Source organism: Stomoxys calcitrans, chromosome 5, assembly GCF_963082655.1.
Source record: "Stomoxys calcitrans chromosome 5, idStoCalc2.1, whole genome shotgun sequence".
Classification (NCBI taxonomy): Eukaryota; Metazoa; Arthropoda; class Insecta; order Diptera; family Muscidae; genus Stomoxys; species Stomoxys calcitrans.
Genome location: NC_081556.1, coordinates 67,434,570 through 67,447,046, shown reverse-complemented (window position 1 = coordinate 67,447,046; position 12,477 = coordinate 67,434,570). Strand labels below are relative to the sequence as shown.

At 40.6% G+C, this 12,477-nt stretch overlaps 1 protein-coding gene across 1 annotated transcript in view; it reads left to right on the top strand.

Moving 5' to 3' along the window:
• LOC106092826 (high affinity cAMP-specific and IBMX-insensitive 3',5'-cyclic phosphodiesterase 8) overlaps window positions 1-12,477 on the top strand; it is a 105,867-nt gene that overhangs the window by 57,514 nt on the left and 35,876 nt on the right. Inside the window, exons 6-7 of the mRNA XM_013259755.2 lie at window positions 4,605-4,703; window positions 4,927-5,037. Coding sequence (XP_013115209.2) covers window positions 4,605-4,703; window positions 4,927-5,037 — 210 coding nt within the window. The remainder of the gene's footprint in view (window positions 1-4,604; window positions 4,704-4,926; window positions 5,038-12,477) is intronic.

Below are 12,477 nucleotides of genomic sequence, written 5' to 3'. Positions count from 1 at the left end.
ATAGAAGGCGCATTACTCTCAGGTTTATTGAGAGGCTTGGTGCGATTGATCCGAAGACTCTCAATAATAAGGAGTGAGACTCCCTAAATTGGGCTCGGGCAATCGCTGCACAGGCTACCCCTAATACTACACGTCTAGATTCGGAAACAACACCGCAGTCAGTCAGGTTCCGGTCATTTGGAGGGTATCCCAAGCCTAAAAGAACTAGTGCGAACAATAGCAAGATGGGTCCAAGAACCTTTGCTAATGTCGCTAGGGACAGTTTGGTGATGGCAATTGTCGACAAGGGCAAAGAACAGGGCTGCATACCTAGTGGAGTGAGACAGTCAATAGACTGTCATCAGTATATTCCGATGTCCTTGCAGAATTTCATGAAGGCAGTTTGAATTTCTAGGAATCGACTCTGAAGGATGCACTACGGCAGGCTTGGGATCTGTGGATCTAAAGAAATGTGTCAGCAGAGGAACACCTCAAGGAGGTGTACTGTCTCCTCTAAATTTGAATATAGCCATTAACAATATATTATTGTCTCTGAATGAAAAAGGTGTAAAAGTGATATACTATAGGAAGTTCAACGTGCAATAGCGCAGTGAGGTACCGAAAGTGGTGTAGGCGTAAATCCGTGCAAGACAGAATTAGTTCTTTTCAGCAGAAGATACAAGTTACGTATAGTGGTACGTGTCTCATTGGGAGGAGAGAATATTCCATTTATAGAAAGCGCTAAAATACGTGGATTTTTTGCTTGACAGGAAATGGAACTTTAAATCCAGCATTTTGGAAAGGGCCAAAAAGGCAACTCTTGCTCCATACACCTGCAAGAGAGCCATTGGCAAAAGTTGGGTGTTAGACCGAGCGTCATACATAGAGTATATATTTGATGCTATAATGCTATTTGATGCTGTGGTCTGGTGGACGGCGCTTTAAAAGTTCACCTACTGTTCAATAGTCAATTGGATCAAATAGATGGCTTGTTTGTGCACCACAGCCGCACTGAGGACGACACCATCTGATGCACTGAATTTAATGCTACATCTAATGCCTCTGGACATTGTACAAAGACAAATTGAAGCGACCTCTGCCGTGAGGCTAAGGGAGCTTTCCCATTGGTCATGTTGTGACTACGGACACTGTGTTCTTCTTGATAAAATATCCGATGTTTCAGGCAGTGTGGATTACACCCTACCTGTGCCGCTTTTTGATAAGAAGTACTGTACCTCTATTCCTGATAGAACCGATTTGAACTACGATATTCCTGGTAATAGAAGTTATATAGACTTCTATACGGATGGCTCCAAACTAGACGACTAGATGGGCTTTGGGGTGTACTCTAAAGATCTAGAACTGGTCATATCGAAGAGGTTACCCAACCACTGCAGTGTGTATCAAGCAGAGATCCTTGCAATTGAGGAAGTGGCAGAATGGCAAAGGTATTGGGTTGCCCAAAAAGTAATTGCGGATTTTTTAAAAGAAAGTAAATGCATTTTTAATAAAGCTTAGAATGAACTTTAATCAAATATACTTTTTTTTAACTTTATTTCTAAAGCAAGCTAAAAGTAACAGCTGATAACTTACAGAAGAAAGAATGCAATTACAGAGTCACAAGCTGTGAAAAAATTTGTTAACGCCGACTATATGAAAAATCCGCAATTACTTTTTAGGCAACCCAATATAATGTCATAGCGACGATTGGCATAAATATCTTCTCAGACAGCTATTAAATCCCTGTAGAACGTATTTCTGAGCACAAAAACCGCCCGACTTTCGCAGATCTCTCAACGAGATGGCTGAACAGTTCATAATTCACCTGGTCTGGGTGCCGGGCCATAGAGATATCATAGGGAGTTGTTAAGCAGACGAGCTTGAGAGACTAGCAACTATCTTACAAATTCCAAGCAAACTGGAATCTGTGTGTATGCCTCTAGCGACATGTAAGCTAAGTTTTCAGGACAGACCCGAAGGACAACGAATAATAGATTATCACAAAGAGGTGGCTGTGAGCATTCAAAAACTATCTAGACTTGAAAAAATCTACCGCTTTGCTGTCACATGCAAGAACAGACCTTTCAGTCTTTGTGTTGGGTCAAGACAGGTCCTGTCTAATCGGAAAACAGGCTGACAGACTGAACGTTGTCAGCAACGACTTTTGCAGAAGCTGTCAGGACATCGAAGAGTAAGAGACTTTAGAACACCTTCTGTGTGTGTGTCCCGCACTAGCAGTCAGAAGGAGATCCACTTTAGGTTCTCATTTCTTTTAGAACCTTTCTGATTCGCAAGTTGTTGGGCTTTTTAAAGCGATCTGGATAGTTCAACGGTAGGAACTAGAAGGCATCTTCCTTCTTCTGATCCTGAGGAATCACAATGGACGAAACGTCTAAGTGAGTCTGATGGCAGACTGACACTTAAACCTAACCTAAGATTGAATAAATAACTTTACTTACATTAATTGGCTATGACAGAATATTTGTTCCACTAGCCGAACGTAGAATAGCGTTACAAGCGCCTCGATCTTCTGCGTTCATTCTAAAATCTCCGACACCAAGATTCGACGCGTCTCCCACCACTTGATCTTTCCATCGGGCTTTTGGTCTTCAAGGTTTGCGTGTACCACCGTGTTTGGCTTTAAAAGACTTCTTTGCTGGAGCTTTTTAATCCATTCAGACAACATGACCTAGCCAAGATTGAATAAATAAAGCCGGGTCAATCTTGGCTAGCCACCACCATGCCATAAACAATATTTATAAGTAACCTCAGTTTGTTTTCGGGTGATTTCCACGGTTGGCAACGTTCTCTTCCAAAATTCATCCTGTTTGTATATGAGTCAAGAATGAAGGAAGGATGTTAAATGTGTGAACAGCTTATATTAGAACTTTATCTATTCGGAAAGTATTTCCACGCTATTGTGAGCGGCATTTAAGAGTCTTTTGGAGTTAATCGCTACATAGGCTTTAAAACCAAAACTTATTGAGCTGCAATTTTGCAAAGATCCGTCTTAAATCCATACTTAGGTTGGATTCTTAGATGAGCCAAATAAAAATAAGATCCCATCGGGATAAAGCAGTTGTCTAGACTGATCTCCAGGTAAAAATTTTTATTTTTAAAATATTCATAAAAGACGTTATTACTCAATTTCGACAGTTGGTTGTTTTTTGAAACAGTTAGTTGTTTCTAATCTCCCAGTATACTTTCAGCTAACAGCTTTAGGACAAAGCCTTCCATAAATTGCCCTTTTAAGCAACTAAGTGCAATATGAACGGAGTGGAAAGAGGCCAATTTATAACCTCATATCGCTATACTTGCTTTCCGAATGGAGTGGAGTGTAGTTTTTTTATACGGTTTCGATGAAGTTTGTATTAATGCGTTCCATTCGACCTCGATACTTATGCCAAATACGATCGATGTAGTTCCACATCGGACCTTTCATGGAAAGGCCTACATTCTTTTCGAAAGTATTTGCTTCTTTCATTGCTTTTCAATGGGTTCTAGCCCTTCACGCTAATGTTGAGATGTGGATGTAAAAGATAGTTTATAATTATAATGGATTAAAAATACATATGTATATTCATGGTGTCGGATATGCAAAATACGGCCGGCAGAACTTGCGGCGTTTACATTTATTTTTTCTATTTTTTAACATAGTAACAGTTGAACTATGTCATGAACTATTGAACCTGTCGAAATCGGATAACAACACTACAATTTTTTTAATCGTTTATCAGTACTTTTAATGAAACGTTGTCCGGATAAGCGAAATGGATTTCATCTAAATCGTATAACGGAAAAGTTTTCACTTCACCATATTCCATGGTGAAATAAAGCAATTATCAATAAATATAAAATCAATAAAGCAATGATCAATAACTAGTTTAAAAGAAAGAGAAACTTATAATTGTATGACGAAATTTTGTGTTTCGTCATTCGACAATTAGTAACGCGAAAAAACTGAGAATTACGTTGATGAATCCAAGTATTTGGTTTTTACCAATAGTTTAGTACTTTCGTTTGCTTGTTGTAACTATTTTTGAAATAGTTAAAGTAAACATGGTATATGTATATAAGAACCATATATTTCAGTTTCTGTGAAAAAACACATCTATTTACTAACTTCGAGTCATTCTAGGAAACTTTCAATTCGATTGTTGTTGTATTTCATTACGTGTGTCAAAATTGCCAATTTCCATATGGTTCATCATTTTTGCAATCACACTAGTATGTCATATTTTTATGACGGAACCTAAAAATGTGAGCAAAAAAAGAAAAAGAAAAATGTGGCTACAAATTGTTAAAGTTTCTTTATGTTGTTTTCAGAGAGAATAGAGCACCGCTCTAATCTAAAAAATGACAGTGCTATTTTGAAAAGTGATTTTTATGTGTTGGTTTCGTTGGCATCACACTATGTGTGCAATTTTAACAGTAGCAAAATTTGACATGCCATAGGACAAGAACATATAGTGTGATGACACCATTAGTATTAGTATTACGAGTATAAGTTGCAATCCAATTTGTTTGTAGTAGAACTTAAACATCGAACACATTTAAAAGATTTCAGTTGTCGTATATATTCATTTATATGAAGTTTCATAACAGCATTTTAATTTTGTTTTTAGTGCATTGCAGAAACTACAAGCCTCTCGATGTGTGCAATGGAGATAAAACAAATATTACACTCCATTGTGAGACCACACAACGTCATCTCAACTCAACAGGTAAGAATACGGGTGGACACCAGATCTGGTGCAAACGTAGACTATTTATTTAAACGCCTAGTAACTATACGGTTAACAGCATAGAGCAATTTGGCATTAGCTACACAGGCTATCAACTAATGTAGAATATATTTACTCTCTAAGATATGCCGCAGAACCATTTTGGTCTGAACCAACAACTAACTAACAACCCTACTCATTTAGATTAAAATTATATTTGCAGGCACTTTACACTGCACTTCATAGACTGAAAGAAGTCCTCCTTATAACAGATGATCTCCTTAGGATACAGTACGCCAATAGGTCTGCTGAAAGATTACTAAATATGCGTTTGGTAAGTATGTATTATATAAATATTGTTTTTGACTGAATGTAACCGTCGAGTGGAGCGGACGCGTCTTTATTTCGCTCCTCAAAGAGTATCTCTGAAGAGGTACTACCTATTACGAAAAAATGTTAAAGCTTTTTTGGAGTAGGCCCAGCAGCTGCGGTGGTGGCGTCAGACCGTAGCGTGTTGTCCTTCCCTCCTATAGGTGTGGGTGTCTTGGAGAGTAGTGGAGTCGAGACTAGCGCACAACTAGTCGTCAGACTAATTAATGAGGAAGAGACGGATAAACCAGAGGGATGCACAGTTCGTTCCCAGCCTTTAAGTAAAGGTGGTATTTCCGGATAGAGATGACGGCAGAAGTGAGCGGTGGCTTTGCTAAGCACACAAGCAGGCCGAGAAAGCGATCCGGGGCACGACGAAGGAGACAGAGGAGTATGTACTGGCAGCGCAATCGGGCGAAAGTGCAGGATGCTGGAAGGGGTAGAACTGACATTCCAAGCACTTCTACGGAAGCTGGAAAAAGAATAAAATCTCCCGAAGAGCATTACACTGCTAAAATGCTGAAGAAGAAAAAGAGCTCCCCGTTTTCAAGTACACTGGGAAAACCAAGCCAGCCATCCCGCAATGGAAACTCCAGACAGTGTCCTGTGGAGTTAGACAAAGTCAGAACAGAAACGAAGGAAGCGCGCACGGTCCCTGAGTCTTCATGGAGGATTGTGACTTCCAAACTGAGGCCACAGCCATCACGGAAGGGGAATATGGTCGTTGAGAATGGTTAGAAGCCGCCCTCTTACGTCAGAGTGGCAAGAAAGCACAACAAAGATGAACCGACTTTTGCAGTCATCGGCAGTGCATCCGGTAGGTTTCCACCAGATCATCGGTCCCAACATATGTGGAACTCTGAAGGGCGTCCACCCATAATAATGCGAGTATGGAGTATGGAAGGGACATCTTTATGCAAAAGGCATGGGGCAATACGGGAGCAAGGCTGTCTTTTTCAAGATTGGGAAGACTAGGATAGGCAGAAATCCCCATATTGAGACATGAGGCCGTGCAGTGGCAGGTGCCTCAATACCGCCTAGCGAACAGTGAGCTGCTGACGAGACATTCACGGCCTCTATCAATATTGGAAAGACTAGGATAAGCAAAGATCCTAATACTAGAATATCAGGAAGTGCTGTGGCAAGAGGCCCAACACAGCCTAACAAACATTACCAACTTTATAAAGATTCAGAAGACTAGGAAAGGCGAAGAACCTAACACAATGACATCATTGACAGGAAAGTCAATGCAGTCTAAAGAACAGGGAGCAGACGATGAGATCATCACATATTCCCAAGATGCCCATTTACTTGAGAACTAATGGTTGAGAAAATCCAGATAAACCTCCACCGGAGCCATATCACGTCCTTGTATTTTGTTAGCTCTATTTTAGCTTTCTGCAGCCAACTAGTTCTGAGGTCCACCATGGCGGTCGCTGTTTGCCCCTTGGTTTGGCTCTAGGACAAGTTAATTAGGAAATTGACCTTGAGACTAGACAATTGTGAACCAAAGAAAATTTCCTAACTTTCAATGATATTTTAACCTTCATTTCAGCTTTTTGTAAAAGTTAAAAATCCTTAATATCAAGGAAAAATTTTTCACCAAAGGAAATGTTTCCCCAAAAAGTTGGAAAATTGATCATCTTCAAATTAAATTTGGTTAGCTTTGGCTCGAATCTTAAAAATTAGGACAAAAATTTCTTCAGTGTATAATAATTGGTAGTCGGTATGCTTCAGTCCAGAATCCCGTTAACAATGGGCCAGTGTTCTTTAAGTAGATAGTGCTACGTTCTTTTACTTTTATATATTACTTTTTTTACAATCATCCATTGTCAAGAAAACCTGTTTAACCATCCTTTCGGCTTGTTCCAACGCCCCACAGTGGGAGAAAATCGAGAAAAACTTAAAAAAAAACAGTAAGAAAGGGCAAAAGTCGGGCGGTGCCGACTGTATAATACCCTACACCTATCCTATAAACCTCCACCGGAGCATTAATGACGCCGCTAAGATAAAAAAGTTTCTCTCAAAAATCCATGTCCAAACTGAAACTTAGTAGACGACATGGGAGTGAGAGCAGAGACAACGAAGGACATGTTGAGGCTTTTGATTAAAACCCATTTTCCACAGGATACGAAGGGATTCACGGAGACACCGGAATCTTGGAATAATGACGTTGATCGAAGGTTTATAATAACAGAATTTATGGTGAAGGAATCCTTGAGGAGCTTAGAACCATTTAAGTCACCCGGACCTGATGGAATATTTCCGGCGTTACTACAGAAAGAGGCAGACTATCTGGTGCCCCACCTGGCCAATATTTTCTTGGCAAAAGCGGAGCGATAAGGACCACGCCCACTAAGGCACTAGATACTATTCTAGATATCCGACCCGTTGACATACAGATTAAGTGTGATGCAGCCACTGCGGTTATGAGACTTAAGGCGATGGGAGAATGGATTGATGTTGGGAGCAGCTCATACCATCGCGGTAGAATCGAGGCGACGATAGGAAACCTGGAAGAAAAGGAAGAGATTTCCGATCGGATACCTCAGATGAACCTTGAGGTCGAGTGCAAGGCACTGCTGCCACCGGCACAGTCTTGGACGGAACCCTAGCATTGTAATCTGGAAGATCATGTTACGTGGATGGATAAGCTAGAGGACAGAGTGGACCTGGGGGTCTACATTGAGAACCCAGGGGCTGAGATATCTTTTAGACTATCTGACCATAATACGGTCCTGCAGGCGGAGATCAGGGCGATCACGGAATGCGTGAAGTGGTGTGGTGCTAACGCGAGGACGTCGAGTGTAAACATCTTTACCGACAGTAAAATTGCCATAAGGGCAATAACAACCAGGAAGGTAAGGTCACGAACAGTCTTGTAGTGTAAGAAGGAGATTAACGCCTTTTCTGAGGATGGCATTGTTTGGGTACCGTGTCATAATGGAGTAAGGGGGAATGAAAGGGCAGACGATTTGGCGCTTAAAGTCGGAGGACTGCCGTCAATAAATTTGGTTAACCCGAAGGCTTTCGGATCGACACAGTCCGAGTTAAGGGCGTGAGCGACGAATGCGAATGCAACACTGTGGAACAGCGAAACAATCGGTAGGCGGCCGAAAATACTATGGTTGAACCCAAGCCTTTCGGGGGGACCCAGTCCGAGTTAAGTTATCTAACGCTGTGAAACAGCGAAATTGTCGTAACATTGCGAAAATCCTATGGGGAGATCCGGATAGTGGGAAGACGAAGCTATTGCTGAAAGGATGTAATAAGGGGGTTAGTATAGCATTCGGTATCATAAGGGAACACATAGAACTACGAGCTCACTTATGTAAAATCGGTGCGGCAATTGATAGCATGTGGGGTAAATAATGAGACGTTGAAGGATTACCTATGTCATTGCCCAGCTTTCGCGGCCAGGAGACACCGGGACTAAGGTGGGGACACAATACCAATTATGAACCAACTTAGGGGCGTAGTACGGATAACAATCAAAGATTTTGTTAGTAGCACGGAACTCCTAACTTAGTTTTTCTTTTTCGAAGTTACTTTTTAGTATTTAGAGCTCACAAAAAGCCGATTACTGGCTGTCTATAGTGGTATGGCGTCGGATTAATACCCGCACCCTCTTTTTTTACCATAACCTAACATCATACACGATGGATGAGTTCCTTCCATCTACCACAATGTGATCAATTTGGTTCCTTAGTTTTGACCTGGGGAGAACCATGTGGCTTTGTGAAATTTTTATGTTGAAATCTGATGCTGCAAACTACCATGTTTTTTACTATGGCGAATTCAGCCAAATTCGATAGGAATTACGCCCTCTAGAGGCTCAAGAAGTCTAATCGGGAGTTCGGTTTATATAGTGGCTATATCAGGCTATGGACTGATGGACAATAGGTACTTAAGGGACCGCCAATTTTAATTTTTTCCTAAATGTCTTGTTCCTGTTCGCACCACACCAAAATGCCATCGAAGACTGAGCGAATCATCTCTTATTTTTAGTGTGCCACATTTCATTTCATTGCTTGCGGTATAACGACATCATAAAACAAAAGAGCGAAAGGACACCCCTTAAATATTACAATGAATAAAAGTAAGTCAAAGGCAACTAAAATATGGATGAGCTAAAAAAGCGTATGATTTCATTCATGTTGCAGCATTAGGGTTGGTATTCTATTCTGCTTTCGGAATATTCGCGGAAATCTTAATTGTTCCGCGAGCGGAATATGACAGCAATCAAGTGCTTTTTCTGGTCGGATTTGACTGAAACTTTGCACGTGGTGTTTTGATATCACTTCCAACTACTAGGCTATGTATGGTTCAAGTCGGTTAGCCCCCATATAAACCGATCTGGGGTCTTGACTTCTTCAGCTTTCACTTACTTTAATTTGCTATGACAGAATATTTGATCCACTAGCCGAACATAGAATAGCGTCCCAAGCGCCTCGATCTTCTGCACTCATTCTAAAATCTCTGACACCAAGTTTCGAGGTGTCTCCCACAACTTGATCTTTCCAGCGGGCTTTTGGACTTTCCGGTTTGCGTGTACCACCGTGTTTGCCTTCAAAAGACTTCTTTGCTGGAGCTTCTTCATCCATTCTGACAACATGACCTAGCCAACGCGGCCGTTGTATTTTGATGCGTGTAACTATGCTATCGTCGTCATACAGCTCGTGGTTCATACGTCGCCTATATTCTCCGTTAACGCAAACTCCGTTACGAAGAATCTTTCTCTCAGCTTTTAGGGGGCGCAATTCTTATCCGATTTCTTATTGTAAATGGGCCAAATCGGTACATGTTTTGATATAGCTGTCATATAAACCGTTCTTAGGTCTTGACTTCTTGAGCCTCTAGAGGGTGAAATTCTCGTCCGATTTAATAGAACGTAGTGCACGTAGTGTTTTGGTATCATTTTCAACAACTGTGCTAAGTATGATTCAAATCGGGTCATAATCTGGTATAGCTGTCATATAAACCGATTTTGGATTTAGACTTCTTGAGCCAATAGAGCGCGCAATTCTCATCCGATTTGGCTGAAATTTTGCATGAGGTGTTTTGTTATGACTTCCAATAACTAAGTATGGCTTAAATCGGTACATAACCTGATATAGCTGCTATATAAACCGATCTGGGATATTGACTTCTTGAGCCTTTATAGGGCGCACTTCTCATCCAATTTGGCTGAAATTTTGTACAACGGCTTCTCTCATGACCTTCAACATACTTGTCTTATATAGTCTGAATCGATCAATAGCTTGATACAGCTCCCATATAAACCTATCTCCCGATTTTGCTTCTTGAGCCCCTACAAGACGCAATTCTTATCCGAATGAACCTCATGAACTTGATATAGCTCCAATAGCATAAAGTTCTTATTGATTATTCTTTGTTTGCCTAAAAAGAGATACCGCGCAAAGAACTCGACAAATGCGATCCATGGTGGAGGCGATTCGGCCCGGCCGAACTTGTTATTTTCCTCACGACAAGCAGAGTACTAATTTTTCCGACTACTTTTAGCTATCGTTTCGCCGACGTTTTTATACCCTACACCACTACTGTGGTACAGGGCATTATAAATTAATGCATTTGTTTGTAACAACCAGACGGAAGAGAGAAAGACCCATTGATAAGTATACCAATCGACTCAGAATCACTTTCTGATTCGATTTAGCTATGCCCATATTTCTGTCCGTCTGTCTATGTTGATTTGTGTACAAAGTGCAGGTCGCAGTTTTCATCCGATCGTCTTAAAATTTGGTACAGTTATGTTTTTCGGCCTACAGACGAAGCCCATTGAAATTTGAAAAAATCGGTTCAGATTTGGATATAGCTCCCATATAAAGTGCTCATTTGTTGACCGATTCTCTCGTAATTTGGCAGGAGAGATTTTCTTATGACTCTCGACATAACTGGTGAATTTCATTGAAATCGGTTCAGATTTAGATATAGCTGCCATATATTAATATCGTCCGATTTTCACTTCTAGAGCCACTGCAAGCGCATTTATTGACCAAAATTTTGCACATCGCTTTTCTCGGCGACTACCATAATATCTGGGAAGTTTGGTAGAAATCGGTTCAGATTTAGACTTAGCTCCCTTATATATGTTCGTCAGTTTTTGGGTTATTTGCAATAATGTTGGAATTTTTCAGCTATTACGATTTGATAGGAATTGTTAAATTACGCATCTGAAAACAAGCACCGAGGTCCATCAAAATTGGTTCAGTATTTGCATATAGCTCCCACATTATACTTATAGGGTGTTATACAGTCTGCACCGCCCTACTTTTACCCTTCCTTAAATCGGTACATAACCTGATATAGCTGCTATATAAACCGATCTGGGATATTGACTTCTTGAGCCTTTATAGGGCGCACTTCTCATCCAATTTGGCTGAAATTTTGTACAACGGCTTCTCTCATGACCTTCAACATACTTGTCTTATATAGTCTGAATCGATCAATAGCTTGATACAGCTCCCATATAAACCTATCTCCCGATTTTGCTTCTTGAGCCCCTACAAGACGCAATTCTTATCCGAATGAACCTCATGAACTTGATATAGCTCCAATAGCATAAAGTTCTTATTGATTATTCTTTGTTTGCCTAAAAAGAGATACCGCGCAAAGAACTCGACAAATGCGATCCATGGTGGAGGCGATTCGGCCCGGCCGAACTTGTTATTTTCCTCACGACAAGCAGAGTACTAATTTTTCCGACTACTTTTAGCTATCGTTTCGCCGACGTTTTTATACCCTACACCACTACTGTGGTACAGGGCATTATAAATTAATGCATTTGTTTGTAACAACCAGACGGAAGAGAGAAAGACCCATTGATAAGTATACCAATCGACTCAGAATCACTTTCTGATTCGATTTAGCTATGCCCATATTTCTGTCCGTCTGTCTATGTTGATTTGTGTACAAAGTGCAGGTCGCAGTTTTCATCCGATCGTCTTAAAATTTGGTACAGTTATGTTTTTCGGCCTACAGACGAAGCCCATTGAAATTTGAAAAAATCGGTTCAGATTTGGATATAGCTCCCATATAAAGTGCTCATTTGTTGACCGATTCTCTCGTAATTTGGCAGGAGAGATTTTCTTATGACTCTCGACATAACTGGTGAATTTCATTGAAATCGGTTCAGATTTAGATATAGCTGCCATATATTAATATCGTCCGATTTTCACTTCTAGAGCCACTGCAAGCGCATTTATTGACCAAAATTTTGCACAACGCTTTTCTCGGCGACTACCATAATATCTGGGAAGTTTGGTAGAAATCGGTTCAGATTTAGACTTAGCTCCCTTATATATGTTCGTCAGTTTTTGGGTTATTTGCAATAATGTTGGAATTTTTCAGCTATTACGATTTGATAGGAATTGTTAAATTACGC